This window comes from Ips typographus, linkage group LG11 (assembly GCF_016097725.1).
Source record: "Ips typographus isolate SLU linkage group LG11, UJ_Ityp_2.0, whole genome shotgun sequence".
Taxonomy (NCBI): domain Eukaryota; kingdom Metazoa; phylum Arthropoda; class Insecta; order Coleoptera; family Curculionidae; genus Ips; species Ips typographus.
Genome location: NC_138432.1, coordinates 7653859 through 7675473, shown reverse-complemented (window position 1 = coordinate 7675473; position 21615 = coordinate 7653859). Strand labels below are relative to the sequence as shown.

At 33.6% G+C, this 21615-nt stretch overlaps 1 protein-coding gene across 2 annotated transcripts in view; it reads right to left on the bottom strand.

Moving 5' to 3' along the window:
• The window catches only part of LOC145735778 (dopamine D2-like receptor), a 73868-nt gene extending 53457 nt beyond the window's left edge, over positions 1 to 20411 (bottom strand). For both annotated transcript variants that reach the window (XM_081989831.1, XM_081989832.1), the window contains exon 1: positions 19531 to 20411. In XM_081989831.1, the coding sequence (XP_081845957.1) occupies positions 19531 to 19968 (438 nt within the window). In that variant the 5' untranslated portion in view covers positions 19969 to 20411. The remainder of the gene's footprint in view (positions 1 to 19530) is intronic.
• Positions 20412 to 21615: the final 1204 nt, after the last annotated feature.

Genomic DNA, 21615 nt, shown 5'->3' with positions numbered 1-21615 from the left:
CCAGCATTATACGACTCTAAACCTTCCAATTTGGGAAAACTGTTTCGGTATTGTTGCGGGAAAGTTTCCCTAATTAAATGTAAACCGTTCAAGTTTTTAATGGAAATTTGGTGTTTTTTTGATGACACTAAATCATACCGCGTAGAAGTAAGGCTTTTTATGTGTGTGTACGTAACAAATGTGAGGATATTACTTCCTTTCCTTTAGAGTGCCACCTTTTATCCACTTCAGGGAGAATGCTACAGTATAGGCTTATGCCATTTTACCTAAATTGGGGTGCTCCACATATAAATGATTTTAAGTCAGCCATTATACAAAGTTTATAAAATATGAGATTTTCAGATGGTAAGACTACCCACAGTTATCATTTTATGAGATTAATGACAATTCTAAATTCTTCCTTATTTAATGGACTGTACTGTTAAGTTAATCAAATAATAAAACAAGCATTTCTATAAACTTAATTTGTCAAGTTTGGCTTTCTTCATAATACCTTATTTCGGTTCCATTATGGAGGTCTATTGTGGGCTATTACTGCTACTTTATAGAAACATTTATGAAACTTATTCTAGATCCAATTCCCAAATGTAATCTATTCAAGCTGCAATATCAACCCAATAGAATGAATAGAATAGTATCCAATCTGGAGAAACGTCCATGGCTTTTGGCCAAGACACGTAATTTAAAGGTAATTTTAAATTTTGAAAATCCTATAAAACGACAAGAATGAATTATTCGTTGTGAACATAAATCCTGTTTTAGTGTTACAATGCACCATACAGCTAAATATAACAGAAAACAAACTCCTCATTTATATTCAACAGAGTTTTCGCTGTAACACTTTAGAATGTAATTTGGGGCCTACATGGACGTTGGTGTAATATTCATGGTAAATATTTGGGATGGCTTCTAAAGGATTAATATAGAAAACTTTACAATGATTTAGCATGTTTGCACTTTTTGCAAAGAAATTCGATAAGTGAAAATCCTCGAGCAATTATTCTCATCGTTAAAGTTCGTTTCCCATCTCTCCCTAGTTGGAATTAGCGCTCATTAATCTCCACCTCTCGCTTCTTTAAAGGAACTGAAAGAAGGTGGATCGCTTTAAATATTTGACCGAATTTAACTTTGCTTCCACCAATAAATTCATTAAAGTTTTTAAGTTAAAAATTATGGATGAGAATATTTGAATTGATACGCAATAGTATATTATTCAATAAGCTTGTAATGATAGGTAATACCACAGACAAACTAATATATATATTAGTTTGTCTGTGGTAATACTCACTAAGATGAGAACCTGCTATTGTTGCACCCAAAAATGTAAAAATAATAATTATTCCAATATCAGTTTTGCTCTTATTTAGTATTTTTCTTATTCCACTCATCATAACATATGCTTTAATAATCCATATACTCTCATTGTAAATATTTTTACTCTTTTACTCCCTTAATGTTTTGTCGTTTTGTGCCTCTGCAGGATTGAACTTGACAGTTTTGAAGTTCAGAACAGAACGTACAATACAACGGATAATACAAACTTTATTTAAATATTTATGTATCTAAATTACACTGGTACGTCAGTCCATTTTACTTTGATATTTGCTTTATATCGGTGTTGGTTTTAAAACAGTCATAGAAAAGAACTGTAACATTAGAATAACAGATTCAGTCATCACCTAAACTTTTCGCATTATAAGAGCAATGTTTCTTAACCTAAGATGATGGCAGCTCGTCTCCAAGTTGTGAATGGTTTCCATTAAAATTCTTGACGTGTTTTAACCCTTTTCGCACGAAATATTTCCATAAACCTTTTAAACGCTTTCAAAACTTTAAGAGAAACCCTCCAAACTTGAAAATATTTTATGAGGTATAAGTATGTTGCTGATTGAAATTATGCTAACAAGCCTAAACCCTCATTTTTTCTAAGCGAGGAAACTTGAGGAAATCGACAGAATGCAAAACAAGCCAACACATGGAGCAATATAAATTAATCTACATATTTTGGTTAGAAGCGGGTTTTTTCCTCGGGCAGCAGGTTTCGATATTATTCATTTATGCTGATAAGGGGCCGAAAACGTCGAGTTTATTTTTGTTTTATGAAAATTAGCTGCGTTTCTTTGCTGAATTTCGTTCAAATCGACTACCTACAAATTTGCTTACCATTATAAGCCAAAACAATTTTTAAAATGATTAATTTTAAAATGCCTGTATTCGTTTTTGGGGAAAGGAAGTTGCTACAAAAACTATGGGAAAGGTCTAAAGAAGAATTTATTTCCTGAAAAAAACATTCAACAGTAAAACTCCACACGCAAGCAATTTAGCTTTGCAGAGAGACAAACTTGGTAAATTTGCGGTTACAGGAGTTGTTGGCTTTGTGCCACGCAAAATTAGAGAATTTTTCTGTTTTGTTCGCTTCCAAGTGGCCAACAAACTTTTCCCCACAAAAAGGTAACTTAAACGTCCTATAAACAAAAATCAATCTGCTAAAAATAAAAATAGACCGTAGTTTATCAATAATACTGAAAGAAAAGCCATAAAAATAAAATAATGCCTCTATTCAAGCTCTGTGGGGAAATACAGTTGATGGATTGTCGAGAAAATATCCTTGTGTACTCTTTTCGGTGTCTTCGGTTACATTTTCACCGAGGATTTGAATCAAACAAACATTTGATATTTAAGGATCTTCCAGTTTCATTTGTTCGGAAGGTTCCTCGTTACGTTTGTCACTAAAAGGTATATTTTCCTGGATTTTCTTATCGAAATGTAAAACGTGTGCATTCCTGCAGAAAGCGAATGGTAAAAGACGGGAATCCTGATTTATGATTCATAGAAACAATTTATTAGGCGCATCGCGGTTTAACCTTTCAAACTTTGTTTCGCATAATGTGTAGAACGTTGCAAAAACCAACCAGCAAAAAGCTCGCTAAACCATTCATCTTTAACCTAAATTAGTTTAAAATAATTTGGACGGCTGTGCAATTTTGATAAAGCAAGTAGTTTTTAACGAAATTTTATGCTTAAAAATTAGGTAAAGGAAACTTTTCAAAAATTGAAAAAATGTAATTTTTTGTCAAAAGTGTTAATTTTTTTTCCAAAAAGGATCCGATGCAAAGAGCAAATTTATTCTGAAAAAACCATAAATTAAGTAAAATATAAGAACTTTAAGTTTTTCAATTTTTTTTTGATTAATTAACAGTTATAAAATTACAAATTTGTTATTTTCACTCTGTTCGAGTTGGGGGAACGAGTTGGGAGAATATCTTACTTAAATGACCTTTTAGGGCAAAAGTGCCCTGATGCAGTCTTGTAGAGAATATAATTGCCTACCACTCTCCCTTAGTACACTTTTTTGATATTTTTTTAAATAACCGAGTTATGGACTCCTTAAATTTTTTAAAACAGTTTTGTGAGAATGTCTTACCTAAACGACCTTTAAGGGCAAAAGTGCCCTGATGCAGTCTTGTAGAGAATATAATTCCCTACAACTCTCCCTTAGTACACTTTTTTGATATTTTTTTAAATAACCGAGTTATGGACACGATAAATTTTTTAAAACAGTTTTGTAAGAATATCTTGCTTAAATGACGTTTAAGGGCAAAAGTGCCCTGACGCATGATTTATTGACTCTTTTCATTTTTTAAAACAGTTAAAATTATTCAAAATTTTGAAATCGTGAGATGCAAGTCAATATTTTGACAGAAAATTCAAAATGGCGGCCTGAAACGCCATTTTGTCTGTCATTTCTTGAAACTACGTGAAATTTTCTTTAAAATGAGATGCAAGTCAATATTTTGACAGAAAATTCAAAATGGCGGCCTGGAACGCCATTTTGTCTGTCATTTCTTGAAACTACGTGAAATTTTCTTTAAAATGAGGTGCAAGTCAATATTTTGGCAGAAAAATTCAAAATGGCGGCCTGGAACACCATTTTGTCTGTCATTTCTTGAAACTACGTGAAATTTTCTTTAAAATGAGATGCAAGTCAATATTTTGACAGAAAAATTCAAAATGGCGGCCTGGAACGCCATTTAGTCTCTCATTTCTTGAAACTACGTGAAATTTCCTTTAAAATGAGGTGCAAGTCAATATTTTGATATTTTTTTAAATAACCGAGTTATGGACTCGTTTCATTTTTCGAAACAGTTTTGAGGGAATATCTCTCTTAAATGACCTTTAATGGCAAAAGTGCCCTGACGCAATCTTGTAGAGAATATATTTCCCTACAACTCTCCCTTACTACACTTTTTTGATATCTTTCAAATAACCGAGTTAAGGACTCATTTCATTTTTTAAAACAGTTAAAATTATTCAAAATTTTGAAATCGTATTTTTTCATGGAAATAGATTTCTTGGAATTTGTGGTCATCTAAGATAAATTTGCAATATTTAATTTGCCAATTTTGTTCCGTTCAAAAAATGTGTTTAAAATACCAAACCTATTTTATAGCTAAAATTACAGAAATTCCAGAAAAACCTCCACCACACGCTCGTCTCACTAACTGTTTAGATTTCCGAGATATTAAACCTCAAAAAATATTCAAAAAAACCCAATTTTGTGACAGCAAATTCTAAATACAAGAATTTTTCTTAAACCGTATGGAAAGTCTGTCAATTTCCCTGAAAATTAGCACTAAAGCATATTTCCCTTGAATATTTAATCTAGTTTAAAATAGCACTTTACTAGTCATTTCGACTGGAACATAAAATGATAAGCTAACTGTATATGAAGCGAGGAAGACACAATGGAAACATTCGCATATAGTTTGAACCAATATTGTTATCGAATTGAGTTTGATGAAAATATAATTTTGGTGCGGCCCGAAAATCCTGAAAATCGATACGTACCCGTTAATTCAATTTTGACAGTTTAATCAGGATTCTACTTTGACAGGAAATTAGATCTTTGAACACGTTATTCAGATAATAACGCTTAACACATGCACATGTCAGCATAAGTTTTTTAATAGTTAATTGCTTGTGGAAATGATAAATTAAAAAAAGTAATAAAAAAACAACTAAAAATCTTGTTTGTACCAGCAAGAGCGATTTTCTTGAACTCCTCTAGTTGTGTAAAATTCCCCGACAGAATTTCCGTAGAGCAGGAAATATGCCCTAGATAAGGGAGACGAAAAGTATTCCACATTAACTACGTCCTGCCTTTCTGCTCTGAAATTCCTGGAAGCGAGTCCCATATACTCATGACGGAAGCCCCGTTATACGTCAATAACCTTGACTGGGGATATTCCTGGTTCAATAAAGTACCTTTTTATCGAATAAATGTGCCCGAGGGTCGTTTTAGGTCTATAGGGCAATTAATTTTGGGGCGAGGGTGCAAAAAACTGACACACGAGAAAAATGTAGGTAAACGCTGTGATTTAGTCGAGTAATTACCTCAGACATTTGATTTTTGAGTGATGGCATCTTCTGTTTTTGTATGTAAAAATTGTTCATATTATTCTCTCGACAAACTTGTTTTTTCCCTCCATTATTGCGAGTTTTCAGGTCATATAATAGCGTGCTTTTTTTGCAAAAATAGTCATCACGAGTCGGAAAAACTCTCAACAAACGTTTTAAAACCCACCTGTGATTTATGTCACAATAGCCTTATCTGCAGGTTTAGCTGCAGAGTTGCGGTATGTTGCACGATAAATATTTTCCTATATTTTCACAAACCAGGTCGTTTGCACCCTGAAATTATAAATTTTTTTGCTTAAAGATGACAGAGACAAATTTACTCGAGCCGGTTAATTGAAATGTATTTACACTCCCCTCTTTCGTCCCGCTGAGACATTTCAACTTTATCCAATTAAAAGTTTCCCAAAACCATACATCAAATTTAATTAAATGAAGGAAATAAATCACAATTTATGAAAATCAATAAGAATGAAAAAACTACAGTTTAGGACCTAAATTAAGTATAACTTTTTATTAAGGGTTAATTTATACAGTCAGTAGTAATTTGAAGTTAATTTACTTATTTTTTAATCAAAGACAAAAATCAACTGAAACAAAAAAATGTGACTGATGTCAGACTGTCCTAAAATGGTTTGCGGATAACACCATTTATGAATCACCCTGTATATTTACGCTAGATGGGGCAAATCTTTAAAAAATACTGTCAAATACGAATCAGAGCTTGTTATGCTACCAAAAATTTGATTTTTTTACCGGGCTAAACTTCAGGAAATTCCAAAGAAAGCAGCCAAAAACAAATAAATCAATATCTCCGGAATTATAAGAGGTACAGGGATGAATTTTAGTGTGAATTATTACTAAAACTGTCAGGAATGAGATATCCAAAATTAACAGTCCTACTCTGTCGTTTTTACAAGACTGGACTGGAAAAAATTAATATCTCCAAAACTATAAGAGGTAGAGGGGTGAATTTGAATTATTACTAAAACTATCAGGAATGACTTGTTGTTGAATGATTTTCACAGGGCTGGACTTAAATAAATGCCACAGAAAGATCCAAATACAAATAAATCAATATCTCGGGAACTATAAAAGGTAGAAGGATGAAATTGCTTTGTATTAAAGCGACAAGAATATGTGTGCGTATCATTTATTCTTCTAAATGGTATGGCGTAGTAATTCCAAAAACGCGCGAGGCAAAAATAAAGAAAAATCGTTTCCAGGATTTGCCAGTTTAATTTTTTACTGTGAAAAATATGGTTCATTGAAGCCGGCTGGATTTTTCCGCAATGCTGCGCGTTTAACTGGAAATTTACGCTGAAAAACTAGAAAAAGTCCTATGAATATAATATATCTATGGAAAAGTTAGATACATAGTTAGATAACGTACGAAACTTGTGTAGAATCCTTTTTTGTTGAAAGATTATTTATCTAGCCAGCCAGATAATATTATATCCAATTTTTGTTCTTTTTACTTCGATAGAATACGTGGCATAAATTATGGAGTAATCTTAAAGGTTTTTCGTATAAATAAGCTTTCCGCTTAAATTCCAATTTAGTGGCGACGTATTGGCAAAGCGCCCTCACCCAATTTCCATGAATTTAAGGGCGAGCATCTTCGTTTTTGAATTTTTATTACGACGATCCATGAAAAAAATTTACGCCTTACAGCGGTTTATTAAATTTAATTTAATATCCGCTTGTGTAGCCTCTACGATTTGTTGTAAGGATATTTGGCAATGTCGTGGAAATATCCGTTTAGGTCTTCTTGGCCTCCCAAAGGAGATAAACAAAATGTTTTTCTATGGAAAATCGATTTAAAGGATGGGAAAAGTTAAAGGAACAAAACAATTTCAATAAGTTTAGATTGAAGTTTCACGTTTAGTGGTAAACTTTTCTTGACAAAGTCATTTTGTTGGACATCTAAATTGAGTAATAAAATTTAGTTAAAACAAAGCAAGCGACATTTAAACAGTAATGAAGGCAATAACTTCAAGTTTAAGAGGTTTGATTAAGTTGAACTAGACCCAGAACACCTCTTTAAATCAGACTGTTTACCGTCCTTGGATATTAGGGGTCTTCTTTTTAACTACTTTTTACAGAAAATTCAAAATGGCGGCCTAGAACGCCGTTTTGTCTGCCATTTCTTGAAACTACGTGAAATTTCCTTTAAAATGAGGTGCAAGTCAATATTTTTACAGAAAATTCAAAATGGTGGCCTGGAACGCCATTTTGTCTGTCATTTCTTGAAACTACGTGAAATTTCCTTCAGAATGAGCTGCAAGTCAATATTTTGACAGAAAATTCAAAATGGCGGCCTGTAACCGTCAAAAAATACAACTTTTTTATTTGTCAAGTTACAGTTGACGTCTCGGTGTCATTTTATGTTAAAATGTCCCGGAAAAGACGCTGGTGTAGTCGGTTTTTTGATATCTCGAAAACTAACAGAGTTAGACCTAAAATTTAACATTTTAACCATTTCTTTGCCAGGAACTCGGCCGGATTAAGAGATACATGAAATCTGACTAAAAAATATTTACAGTATAATATGTGATATTATGGTAAAGGAAATTTGACGCCCTCTAGCGGCCAAACGGTGTTATCAATCAACTCATGTGGGGATATTTTTGGAAACCTGGAAATCTGATCTATATTTTGTTTTCTATGACATTTTGACGTATCTTGTCAAGAAAGCGAGTAATTTAGGGTAAAAGCAACGAGTGTCACAAAATATGTGATTTTATGGTGAAAGAACTTTAACGCCCTCTAGCGGCCAAACGGTGTTATCAATCAACTCATGTGAGGATATTTTTAGAAAGCTTGAAATCTGCTCTATCTTATATTTTCTATGACATTTTGACGTAGCTTGTCAAGTAAGGGAGTCTGAGCGTTGAACGTTTTAGCGAAATCTATAATTCAAATAAAAAAGTTACTATCATTAAAAAATTGAAAAAATGCTGGTTTTGCAAAAAGTGCAATTTTTGTAAACTTTACTGTGACGTCAGGATCCAATCGCCGCCGGGAAACAAATTGAGGCCGATTGAGCAATCCTTTACTGTTTACCGTCCTTGATATAGAGCTACAGTAGAGAGATATGGATGTTATATACTAGAAAGCCAGGTCTAATGCAAACATGTAGGTTTCAAGTGATTATCATTAATAATCAGGAATTTACATTACACAAGCTTGTCATTAGTAGAATACTTGATTGTGAAATAGAGTCTGGAAGGGTCTTAAGGTAAAGGGTTGAATGAAACTGTACACTTAATTATTACACGACATAACAGACAATATGATAGTTTAGAATTTAAAGAGCTTTTGGCTTGGAAATAAATCAGTGGCGTTCGAGTGAAAAATCCATTGAATGAGTGAAAAGTTTCAATGGAAATATTACACTACATTACATCGCGGGCCCACTGAAATTTTAATCAACGGTAGCCGTGAAAATTTACTGGGGAATTTTTCCGAGCTTTTCACTTTGGCGATTAGAGCGCCGCCGGAGAGAATTCATTTAACAGCGAACGGGACAAGTAAGTTTTAACGACCCAATAATGTTTAATCGAAAAGAACGGAAAAAAAGGGTTTTGATTCAGCAAGGCGCAGAGAGATAAATTTCCCCCTTTCCCCACTTCAGTGCTGTTGAAATAATGTATTCATTAGCGTAGTTGAGAAGACAGAGGACACGTTATATTGCGTTTTTTTTTTGGGGGGTTCATCCCCATTAAAACTGAAAAAAACCCTTTTCGGATTCCGGAATGGAATTGTCGGGTAATCAATTAAGCTTTACGTCGAGGAGATCGTAAAATATCAGTCCGGCTACACACACATCCTAGGCAAATAACCGATATATTTGCGGACATCGTAAATTCCGCCATCAATCAAACGGATTGAATTAGAGCACTTCCCCGAAGAATTCCCGGTCAAACCGAATGAATTTACTCAACAGCGCCAGAAAAACATCTCTATTTTATTGGAATTTGGATTGTACACTTAATGTGTAACGTAACAGACAGAGATGGTTACATCAGTAACAGAGAAATTACGATACGATCTTCTTTCAAGTGCAATGCTAACAATTCAAAAACTCCGCACCCGCATCAATCTAGTTATTTTATAAAACTGAGTGATTTGATTGGTTTTTAAGGTAAAATACCAAGATTTGCAACAATTAATGACTATTTTACCGTAGTGCTAAAATAAAGTGTTTTTGTGCTATATTGTATTTTTGTTTTACACAATTAAACATTTCTTAGAGAGTTTAGAACACTTGTAGAGGTCTCAGGTACTTTTTAGTAGGTTCCCAGTAGCATTTAGAGGTCTCCGATACATTCAAAATAGTTATAGAGGCTTCTAGCAGATTCTGGCAATTTAAAAAAAAAATTAATAGAATTTAGAGGTCTAAGAAGCTTTCAAAATGGTCTTAGAGTAGTCTGGCAATTTAAAACAGTTATAGGAAGGTTTTAGACACTTGTAGAGGGCTCTGAAACTTTTCAGAAGGTTCTCAGTAGCCATTAGAGGTCTCTGACACTTTCAAAATTATTCTAGAGGCCTGTAGTAATTTAAAACCACTTTAGGAAGGTTTAAGACCATTGTAGAGGGCTCTGGAACTTTAAAGAAGGTTCTCAGTAGTATTTAAAGCTCTCTGGCACTTTCAAAATGGTCTTACAGGTCTCTGGCCATTTAAAACTATTATGGGAAAGTTTATGATACTTGTAAAGGTCTCTGACGCATTCAAAATGCTCCTAGAGGCCACTAGCAATTTTTTAAAAAATGTCTATGGAATTTAGAGGCCCATCAAATTTTCCGAATGGTCCTAAAGGCCTCTGACAATTTAAAACAGTTATGGGAATGTTTAAGACACTTGTAGAGGGCTCTGAAACTTTTTAGAAAGTTAAACAGAAGAGTAGAAAGATTTAGAAAGAGTACCCATTAGAGGTCTCTGACACTTTCAAAATGGTTCTAGAGGCCTCTGGAAATTTAAAACAATTACGAGAAGATTTAAGAGACTTGCAGAACCCTCTGGCACTTTTTAGAAGGTTCTCAGTAGAATTTAAAGGCATCTGCTAATTTAAAAAACATTCTAAGAAGGTTTAAAACATTTGTAGAAGCTTCTGTCAATTGCTAAAAGGTTCTCAATAGCACTTAGAGGTCTCTGGCACTTTCAAAATTGTTATGGGAAAGTTTAAGACATTTCTAGAGGGTTCTGACACTTTTTATAAGGTTCTCAGTAACAGTTAGTATCTGGCACATTCAAAATACTCAAAGTTGCCTCTGGCAATTTTCCCTGGTTCATGGAATTTTCCAAATGTTCCTAGAGGCTTCTGGAAATTTAAAATAGTTACGGGAAAGTTTTGGACACTTGTGGAATACTCTCTGCAAGTGCTTATTATGTCATCTTAACAAAAATAGTTGGAAAATTCAAATGTGACATATTATTTGCATTTGATCGATCTTGAACAAACCAATTTTGTTATTCATTTTTCTGGTGCCTCGTTAAGTAAATTTATTCCGTGGAAGACACATTTCAGTTCGGGAAAGCAGAAACTGAAAGTATTTTGTGCCTTACGACCGTCGTCTTATGACTTATTCAAATTACGTGCCCAGCTGGGGATAATTGAGTTGTGTGACGTGAATAAACAAGAAAAATTACGAATACATTTTGGATTGTAACAAATTTGGGCAATAAAGTTCTAAAATGCTCCAGTGTTAATTAACAATATTAAATTTAGCTTCAGTTATAAAAACATATTGGATTCCACTCAATCAAACTTAAATAACGTGTTATTGAATTTTGATTAAAAGATATTATTTCAAGCTGATTCATTCAGAAACCCTTTTAATTAACAAAATTGATACTCTTGGTCTGTTGTAAATACTAATCATTTTGGGTTTGGTTTGTATGTAAATATTAGTTACTATTCTGTATTTAAACAGTCTTAAACTAACTAATATACGAAAATTACAAAGCCTGCATCATTAAAGATTAAAGCAAAGTTGGTGCATGTTCGATACTAGTTTATAATTAATGTAAGTGCAGTTGGCAAATACTCTGTTGTAGAGCAAGTTTCATATTATCACTTAGAATTATTGATTGCTAAGAGGGATAAATGATGAACTACTAGAATAAGCATTTTAGCACGTAAACGTGTCAGTTTTAAAGAGTATTTAAAACTTTTGAGGCAATATAATATCACCACTGAAGCTTCAATTTATTGCCATCGTAAAAGAAATCCTATTATTGAGTTTAACAAACTTCCCAGGGAATCTTCTACATTTTACGGGCTAATTCAAAGCAAATGGCGAAAGTTTGTCCCAAATGCACTTACTGTTTGTAACCCTTAGAACTATATATAAATTCGTTAAACTATAACTTGTTTCCGATCCTAAATATATTGGAAAACTATTTATGGAAAAAACAAAAATTAATTTTTTCCTCTAAATCATTCCGGACAAACTGGATGGCAGGATATCGGATACAAGTGATGGCTATCGTAATTTAGCGTGCCACTGATAAATCACCTGACGGAATTCTGATATATTACCTGTCGCACTTGATAGAAAATAATATTTTTCCTAAACGGTTCTCGGAATTGTTTCACCAGGTAATACTACAAGAGGAACCGGACTGGATTAATGCATAATCATATACACAGATCGATCAGGGCTGGGAATTTCCAAAACGATTCGCAAAATTAATAGAGCTGAAGCGAAAACAATAATAACACTTGTGTCTGGTTCAACCGACTGTGACTAAAGTTCTTTTTCCATTCTTGTTCGTAACAATTTCCAATCCATAACCTAAATGATAGTTTGGGGCCGAAGCTATCTGGCCTAAACTCGAAAAGAACAAACAACAATCCGATGTGAATTTTATGGGGACTGGTTGCCTATTTATTTCATTTGACTGCTTCACATAAAAGGAATTTTGTTGTTTAGACTGAGTTTATTAAATAATTTAAAGTGATGAAGGATAAGAGTAATCTAATTAGTTTTTGTAATCTTGTTATAAAATTCAGATTGATGGAGGATGTGAATTTCGTTTAATTGATTGACTAGTTACTATTAAGAAAGTACATCAATTTACGAAATTCCAAAGGGAGGTTCAAGCTGAACTAAAACTCATTAAGTGTAAGCAGCCATTATGTGTACTAATTGATACGATATTAATCGGCGTAATAATGGATGATACCCTTTAATGGGTGGTGACCAATTAACTCAAGATGACAGTACAACCACCTGTAGGATAGTAATTACGTTCAAGTTTAATAACCGTCTAATTTAATCCTTCAGAACAAAAAAAAACTAGGGACTTTTAAAAATTAGTTTTAGCCAAGTTTTGAAGCGAAGCAATCTGCCTTGCAGATTAAAGCGAAGATTTAATACGCCGCCGAAATGACAGGGCGAATTGGCTCTTGGCACCTCGTTGACAATGCAGCTAATTTTCGGAGGGCTATAATATCATCAGCCCCCGGAAGGCAAAGGTTGATAGGGAGGGAAAGAGGGGGGGCGGATATTAGAATCAGGGATTGTCCCCGAGATTGGTTCAATAAACAGTTCGCAACAGAGCCACAGGTTGTTTTCATGTGCAATTCCGTGGAAGTGATACAATGCCTGAGTTTAATTGCACAAGGATATTTCCGCTTTTACAGAGTTATTGATTTTATATCGGTAGCGGCTAGAATTAAATCTCACTTAAGGGATGATTTTTCCGGAGTTTCTGCAGTTGTTTCAGTCTTGACTGACTAATTATTTATTAACTAATCTGAATAAGTGATTTTTGTTGCTTCTACTTTGATGGGAAGTAGACAAAAATTTACTCCAAAACATCCAATTTTTGTTTATAAGTTTCCCAGAGGAAACTTCCACTTATAGGTACAGTTCATTAAAATGAGTGGTTCGTAAACGTAGACATGAAGGAGATAGTACAAATTTGCGTTAACGAGCAGGTTCCAAAGCACGAAAGTTGTTAATTCTGGTCATTTTTTTTTAGAAGGAAGCTTCGTCTTGGAATTGCATGTCCCAACTGGTTTGAATAGCCTGAAAGTGGAGAAGTTCGTAATTACTTGATGAAAGAAACTTTAGTGAAGCGATTTGTGTTGTTTGCTGGGGGTGTCAGCTGATATTTTATGTATAATACTTTTTAAATTAAAAAAAATGGGAACCATTTAGGTGTCATTATACAGGGTGGTCCAGTTTTAAATGTCAATAATTCACCATTCCATAGCCCATATCAGTTTTTTCATCGGTTTTATATCGGTTTTTTGTCATAAATAAATAAATTTGGAACAAGCACTTATGAAATTAATACTATACTTATTATGAATAAGATGGTTTTCATGTTTCTGCCTGATTCTCTGGATATTTTTCAAAAATTTCAGTTATTTTTTACTTTACTTGTCCAATTTGACAAAATAAGTACCTCTTATGATTTGAAGCTTCGTTTACGAGATAATTGAGTTATTACGTTCAAAGACCCTAAATCAACCCAACTTAACTTAAAAATGGTCTTGAAAACAGTGAAAATTTACTTAAGAAGCTTAAAACATGTCTTTGTAGCCAATTTTCATAGTTTCCAGACAAATTGAAAGACTTAATATTAATTAACGATAAATAAAATAATACAAACTTAAATAGACGTAAATTTAATTTGAATCGGTGAAATTGACTTGAGAGGCTTAAAAATTGTCTTGACCAGTTTTCACAAATTGAAAGATTTTAGCCTTGGCAATTGACTTGGAAACTGTGAAAATTTACTTGAAAGGCTTAAAAACTGTCTTTGTAGTCAGTCGTTATAGTTTTCAAATCAATTGAAAAACTTTAGTAGTGAAAATTAGGTTGTAATCATGAAAAACTACTTTATCTACAATTTTTTACTACAAATTCACACATTTTAACCTTGAAAATGGACTTGGACACCAAAAAGTAACTCTAAACCAATGAAAAGGTACATCAAAAGCTTAAAATTTCTATTTGAAGTAAGTTTTCATAATTTTAAAATACATTTCAATATTTTAGTCTTGAAAATAGTCTTAAATACAGGATATTGACATTAGATTCATAAAAATTGACTTGAAGACTAACTTTTCAGGTTTGTTTACTTTGCTTTTCATTTTCTTAGAACTCTGGACTATTTTTAGGGCTTTAAAATTGCTTTCAGCTAGGAAAATCGAGTTTTAGGGTTATCTTCACACAAATTTTTGACATAGCAGACTTAAAAAACTATTTTTACATTTTCCATAGGCTTAAACATGCCATTTCACGCTTTGTCAGTATTAAATTGACTTCTAGACGCTTCACTTTGCTTTAAGACTGAAAAATCAAATTTTAAACAATTTTTTCTCGTAAAAATTAAGTTTCAGACTCTTCATTGATGAAAGTAAACAATTTTGGCATTAAATGCTACGTTATTAGTCTTAAACACTAATTTTTAGAATTAAATTAGTCCAAAAATTCGGACTGTTACCAGTGTTTAATTGAATAAAAAAAGTCCAAAAATCCTGTTTTTTGACTATTTTCAGTGTCAAAAGTTAACTCGTAAACCTCACAGATGACCAAATTTGAATCCTTTTGAACCATTTTAAAGTAAAAAATACAACAACCCAAGGAGACATTTTTGTCAATTTTGAATAATATCCAGTGAGAGTCGAAAATAAAGACTATCCCCCTATATCGACGCATTTAAACCATTTTGTCTTCCTTAGGAAGCGTTCTTCAGGAAAATGACAGAATGCAACTTATTTTTTGATTGGCTATCGATTTGTGAATTATTGACATTTAAAACTGGATCACCCTGTATTATTTCTTGGTTTATCTCATTTTGTTTCATTCACTCGTTCTCTCTTCCTTGCTTTCTCTTCTATCTAAGTTCCACTGTAAAATTTACACACTTTACTGGTGTTTACCTCTCTTGATAGAATGCAACTGTATGTTTTGTAATTTTCGCGTTATTTATGTATTTTTGTTCCGAGAAAAAGTTTGCTGAAAACTTTCTAGAATTTTTACTTACAATCCTGCAGATTTAAACTCGACTTCAAAACGAAGTTTTTCTTTTTTGAAATGTCTACTTTCCATCGCTGTTTTATTGAAAAAGATTTAATAAAGAAATTCCTTATCAGAAAATCCGTCAGTAAGAAATTTTATTTTTCATTATTTTTCCTTAGGTCTATGGTAACTTAAAACTTGAAAGCGTCTCGTAAAATGTCGCCTACGGTAGTGCTTGTCCATTTAATAGACTCATAATCGTGAATTATGGGCCAAACGTGCATGGGAATGCATTATAAACTACCTTAGTATCTCTTGCGGGCTTCTTTAAAAGTAGCAGGAAATAAGGTCAGCAACGTCCGCCTTTATATTACGTACTCGGCTATCTGAGAAAATAGTTTGAACCGATTTCAGTGAATTCAAAAATTGGAAAGACACGATCCCTAAGGGATGCCTAAAGGGAACGTGCTCTCTGCAAATGACAGTTTAACATTGAAGTTTGAAGAAGAAAAATAAGCCAACACCGGAAAGATAAAGCAAAACAAATTACGACCCGAGGCTAGCGCACGTTCATATTCACCCGGAAAGTTTATAATTTATTTACCGGCTTCAATAAAGGGCATTTCGGACGCCCTTAAGGTTTAACACTATTGTTACCGTGTACAGGGTGATTTGTTGTTCCTCCTGTAATTTTAAATTTATCAGAAAATTACGGCTTAGAGACTTAGAGACCGTCAAAGTTGACTCTTGTTTGAAGAGTTCCTGAGATATTCAAGAAAAACTAGAGCTAACTTTGACGCTCTCTAGCGGCCAAACGGGGCAACTTAGCCGTGTCCACTCAGCGTCACGTGATACCTCCAACTATTAGCTTTCTTTTGTTTTAAGTTGTGTATATACAGAATGTTTTAAATAAGCGAGTTATGGATGATTTTCCAGAAAAGTGCACGAATTTTAGGGTTTTTGGCTCGATTAAGGGGGTGGTCAAATGTGCTGTCAAAATGGTGGCTGCTAAAGCAAAAACAGTTGAATATCGATGCAAACATTTCAACAAAAAACAAATTAAAAGTCGGTCATCTCATTTAAAAAGTGTGATTTGTTTTGTGTGATTTTTTTAGTGTTAGGAGGGTGTTTAAGATTCAATCAATCATTACATGCTTTATTGTCTGAATAAATAATTCTCGTTGACAAAGCTGATCAAAAAACAAATAAATACAAAACATGTTAATGATCAAAATTAAGTGGTAATATTACCAAAAAACTTAAAAAGGATTAAAAAATCTAAAAAAACCATAAAATCACAACAAACAATCAATCACCCAGTACATACAGTTTTGTGGTTGAATTCCTCTTTATATGTTCTTTTTACTTAAAAGAGTAATTTCAACTTTTAGCTCAAAATAACGTCTAAAATACTGAAATAAAGTCAAAGGGCAAGATGATAATATTAATGTTGCGGATAGGGCCAATTGCTCAAAGTCACGTCATCGTGTCACATTAAGGGTGTGTCCCTTCCAAATCTGGTTAGCGGACCGAAGGTAAATTACCAGTTTGACGTCGGTTTACTGTAAACGTAGTCATTTCAGGGCTAACACGAATTGTGATTAAACAACCGGACACTTCAATTAGGCTATAAATGGTTTATAAAACCTGTTTTTTTTTAAAGTTAAATCTAGGTGACCTGCAAATTGCGGTTGCATTTAACCCTATTTCGAGCCGGGGGAATTCTGTCAGGATTCAAAGTTGAAAGTGGTTAGATAAAACCCAACAAAGTACGGCCCAAGGCTGGGAAACATTCATATTTCTTCGGGAACTTTCTAATCTATTCGTGCTATGCAATACGGTTTACTCGTTTTAAATAAGCTTAAACTGGATTAAATCGCGGCCTCGTTTTGTCAATTTTGCATTGATATCACCGAAAGTCGGATTAACGATGACCTAATTAATTAACAATGGCGGTTTGATGGAATTTTCTAGTTTGTGGACAGATATTCGATTAAAGTCAGAGCTGATGCTGGTTGACTAAATGAAATAGTTAATAATTGGTTTAGGGTTAATTTAAATCAGTGGTTGATTACTAAAATATTAAAAATTAGCTTAAGTGTACCTAAATTGGTATCACAAACATTCAACAATTTAAGAAATAGTTCCTAACCCTGTGTTTCTGGCAGTTCAAACTATTTCCCCATGACTGTACCAAATTTTGAAATGTTTTTTTAAATTATTATATAAGAAACTTAACAAGGATTTCAAAAATAAGCTTAAAACTGTCATTTGCACTTATTTTGTAGTATTTTTTTATACTTTTTCGAATGGCGTTGGAACGATTTGGAACGAAAAGTATAAAAATTCAATTTTTGTCAAAAGTTCAATTTTAGCAAATTTTTATTTTACTCCATAAGAGTTCCAATGCACACCAAAGGACCTATTTATACCAAGGAACCTTAAATTAGGTGAAATAAGCACAAGAATAGCACTTTAAAATTTTGTACTCTTCAAAAAAACTGAAAGAATAGGGGGGTATTAGGAGTGTTTTTTAAGTACTTTTTGAAATTCAATATTTCGGTAACATGAAGAGCTAGAGAGGCCATTTCTAACACATTTTTTAGTATAAAATTTTTTACTTTTCAAAAAAACTGAAAGAATAAGGGGGTAAACAAGCAATTTTGTTTCTGACCGTCAAACGTCAAAATCAGAGTTTAGAATTTTTTTCTTGCAGTATTCCAAACTTATTTCTTAGATATATGACAGTTATTTTGACAGTGATCACGTGACTGCCTAGCTGAATCTCCAAAAACCACGTGATATCTGATTAGTGCAACACAGTTTTCTTACAGTTTCTCAGATTTATGACAGTTATTTTGACAATTGTCTGTACATTACTGGTAAATTACGTGTGTGTTTATTAAGTCAAAATTGGTGTGAAATTGAGATAGGAGTAGCCAAACTGGATTTAATTTTGGGATATTAAAAATATTTGTAACATCAAAAACCAAAATCAATTAAAACTATACAGAAAGTTTTTCTGTTATAAACAACTGGCCAGTTGTAAAGGTTTATTAAAATTGTAGTAATTTACTATTATTAGCTTCACATTATTGACTATTCTATTATTAGGTATGAACGATGTGAACATGTTGGACATTTATTATATTCCTGAACTCGAGGATCCCGTTAACTGATTGAATCGAGATATGGATTAGGTTAAGGGGGATATTCAAAATAATTCGATGTGACACATCCAGACTTTTTGCTACCGAAAAACTGGATGGCTTAGCTCGAACCGAATCGCATATAAAAGCGAGATTGCATAATTTTAAATGGAGGGCCCCGCGTGTGATTGGATTAGGACGGACCATGAAAAAAGGGACATTTTCAGCTTCGTTAGCTTTTTTCAGAAACTGAGAAAAACCAAAACGAATACGAAATTTAGTTACCTAACCAAATCCAATCTGGTTCGGTCATTTTAGCATAGAAATTCAGGACTTACATCCAGAAACAACATTGATTAATTTTGTGTGGTATCGACAATTCACAAAAGGATTGTTGAGGAAGCCACTCTAGAAATCCTCCAATAAACCCCTAAAATAGTTAAAATACAGTGGAAGTTTTGGGCACCCAACTTTCGAAAGTTTCTTCCTTAAATTTGCGTTGTTTAAAGTTTAAAGACGATAACAAACAAGTTTTGCTGGTTTGGTTGTTTTATTCCTTTAAGGCTATATACTGTAACGGTTTCGTTGTCGAGATAGTTAAATATTGGATTATATTTTGTTTTATTAGCTTGAAATTTATAGACAAGTGGGAAAAATACAACAGGATTTATTGTGGTAAATCGAATTAATTTTAGTAAGACAAAATTGGCTGTAATAGCGTGCAAATTAATGACCGAAAAAGTATCAAAAAAAACATTTTCAATAATTAGAATTTAAGAATAAATGCAATATGAAAGAAAAACAGATAATATATAGACACTCTAAATTTCTGCACTTCAAAAACTGTTCCGATTTTGTTATATTGCAACATTGTCGACTACATGCAACAGTTTCCGAATCTACAAGTATGCTATAAAGACAACATGGTGTGATCGTAACCACTAAAGAGTAAATTTGTGTTTGACTACAATCTTGTACTTACCAAGACATAGACAGCAAAAGGCATTACAACAACAGCAACCAGAAGATCAGCCAAAGCCAAACTGACTATAAAATAATTGGTGGCAGTTTGTAAGGTCCGTTCTCTATAAACACTCAATATAACTAGCACGTTACCAAATAGTGTTAATATGGGAACTATCAACAACACCAAACCCCAATAATTGAGTTGATGGTGTTCACTATTAGTGTCTGTTAGACATACGGTGAAATTAGTGTCATTGGAGAAATTGGTGCAGTTCAGAAAGGGTTGCACGTATAACGGGTAATCGGTCACGTTGGACAAGTTGATTTTACTGAAATACTGATCGATGTCATCGCTAAAAAGCATGTAGTGATCATAGTCTGAGGATGATGTATTAGCCGAGACGTTTGCAAAAGCGAACCTTGGGTCCTGCTGAATTTCTGTAGAGGAATTCATAATGATTTTGGAATCTCTATAGTGTTTTAAATGTGCACCACACTACATTTTCACTATAAAAGTTTTAGTCATTGGAATTCGTCAACTCACATTATTTTGACAAGAGATGACAAAATTCGCACGTTTTGCGTGTCCGAGGTCGCGATCGCGAATGCTTGCGAGAGGGTAAAGTGCGTCGGGGACGGCGTCGTGGTACGTTTTGAAGGGACGAAACGACGTCGGCGTCGAAAAAGACGCGCGTCAGGCGCCGCCCTGTCTCTCCTGCCTGACAGAGGCGTCCCATCCAGCATCCTCCCCATTTCTCGACGGGTACCTTATATACCGAACTTGTCCCAGTGTGCAGGAATTAATGACATCGATTACCGGATTAAATTTGTGTCAACTCATATAATTTGTGGGATCCTGTTGGATTTCGGCCGCGGAATGTGGAAAAGGTGCAAATGAGAAAGGTATAAAGTTTAGTCGAATCCCCTCTTTTATGGGCTACGTCGTATTCAACCACCTAAAAGATATTGCCTAAGAAGCGCCTGGCTTTCCTTTATTAGTATCATCGTTTATAGTGTTTGAAGTTTATAGTTTCAAAAAGAATTAAGGCAAAATTAGCTACTAAGTCTAGGATTTAACTCGATTAGGGTAAATTTGCGCGGTTAACGACTTTACATTCCTCTTTTTAGTACCTTTTGAAAACCGTTACCGAGTATTCTCAGCTTCATAATTCTTGACTTTTACCAGTTCGTGAAGAAGTTTAAACAGTTATATTTGATTGTTGATGACTTCCAACAATACAGGGTTGAACAGGATCATTTTACAGTTAAGACCATACACAAAACGCATTTTTCACTTAAAATCAATTTAATTGAAAAATCTAATTCGGTCATATAACAAAAATCAAAACCTGGTGGTCCGCAAATAATAACTGAAAAATATTACAATAATTTATCCCCGTCACCAGCCGCACAAACAATAGCTTCATCCGATTTAAAGGGCAATTTAATACCGTTGTTTTACGACCCTTTTTTAACGTCAAAAATAAAGTAGTCATAAATTCGCCAAAATATGTTTATATACGTTTCAATAAATTCAATTACTAATAATTATTCGCGGGTGGCGTTTAATAAATTGATTGCTTTTTGCCCTATTAAAAACTCGCCAGAGTGTATCAGGCAAATGTAGTGCCACTCCTGCGTAAGCGTCAAATTACTCTAAATCTCCATAAGGACCCTAGAATACGAACCCTTAGGGAGAGTTTTCCTGTTGCCACATAAATCTCCTTAGATAGTGTAATAGAAATGCTCTAAACAGTGGATCAATTATCGATTATCCACTAGAGCATTATCTTTTAACGCCGTCATTCAAGCTAAATTACAAATTAAATTGCTTTTGGTGATATTGCCAAGAATAGATTTTACAACAGTGATACAGACAGTGAAATTTTAATTTCTAAAATAAACTGCTCGCTTTATAGTGACAGGATATGTTATGCTTTGTGTTCTAGATGTTTGCAAATTTGATAAATTAACCAGGAAATTTCATCTCTTGACACACTATATATATCAAGGAAAATTGGCGTATTTCATGAAAATCATTCGGAGATATCTTCGTGCGAGACTCGTTATAAAGTCAATACATCACTTGGTCCGGCAGTGA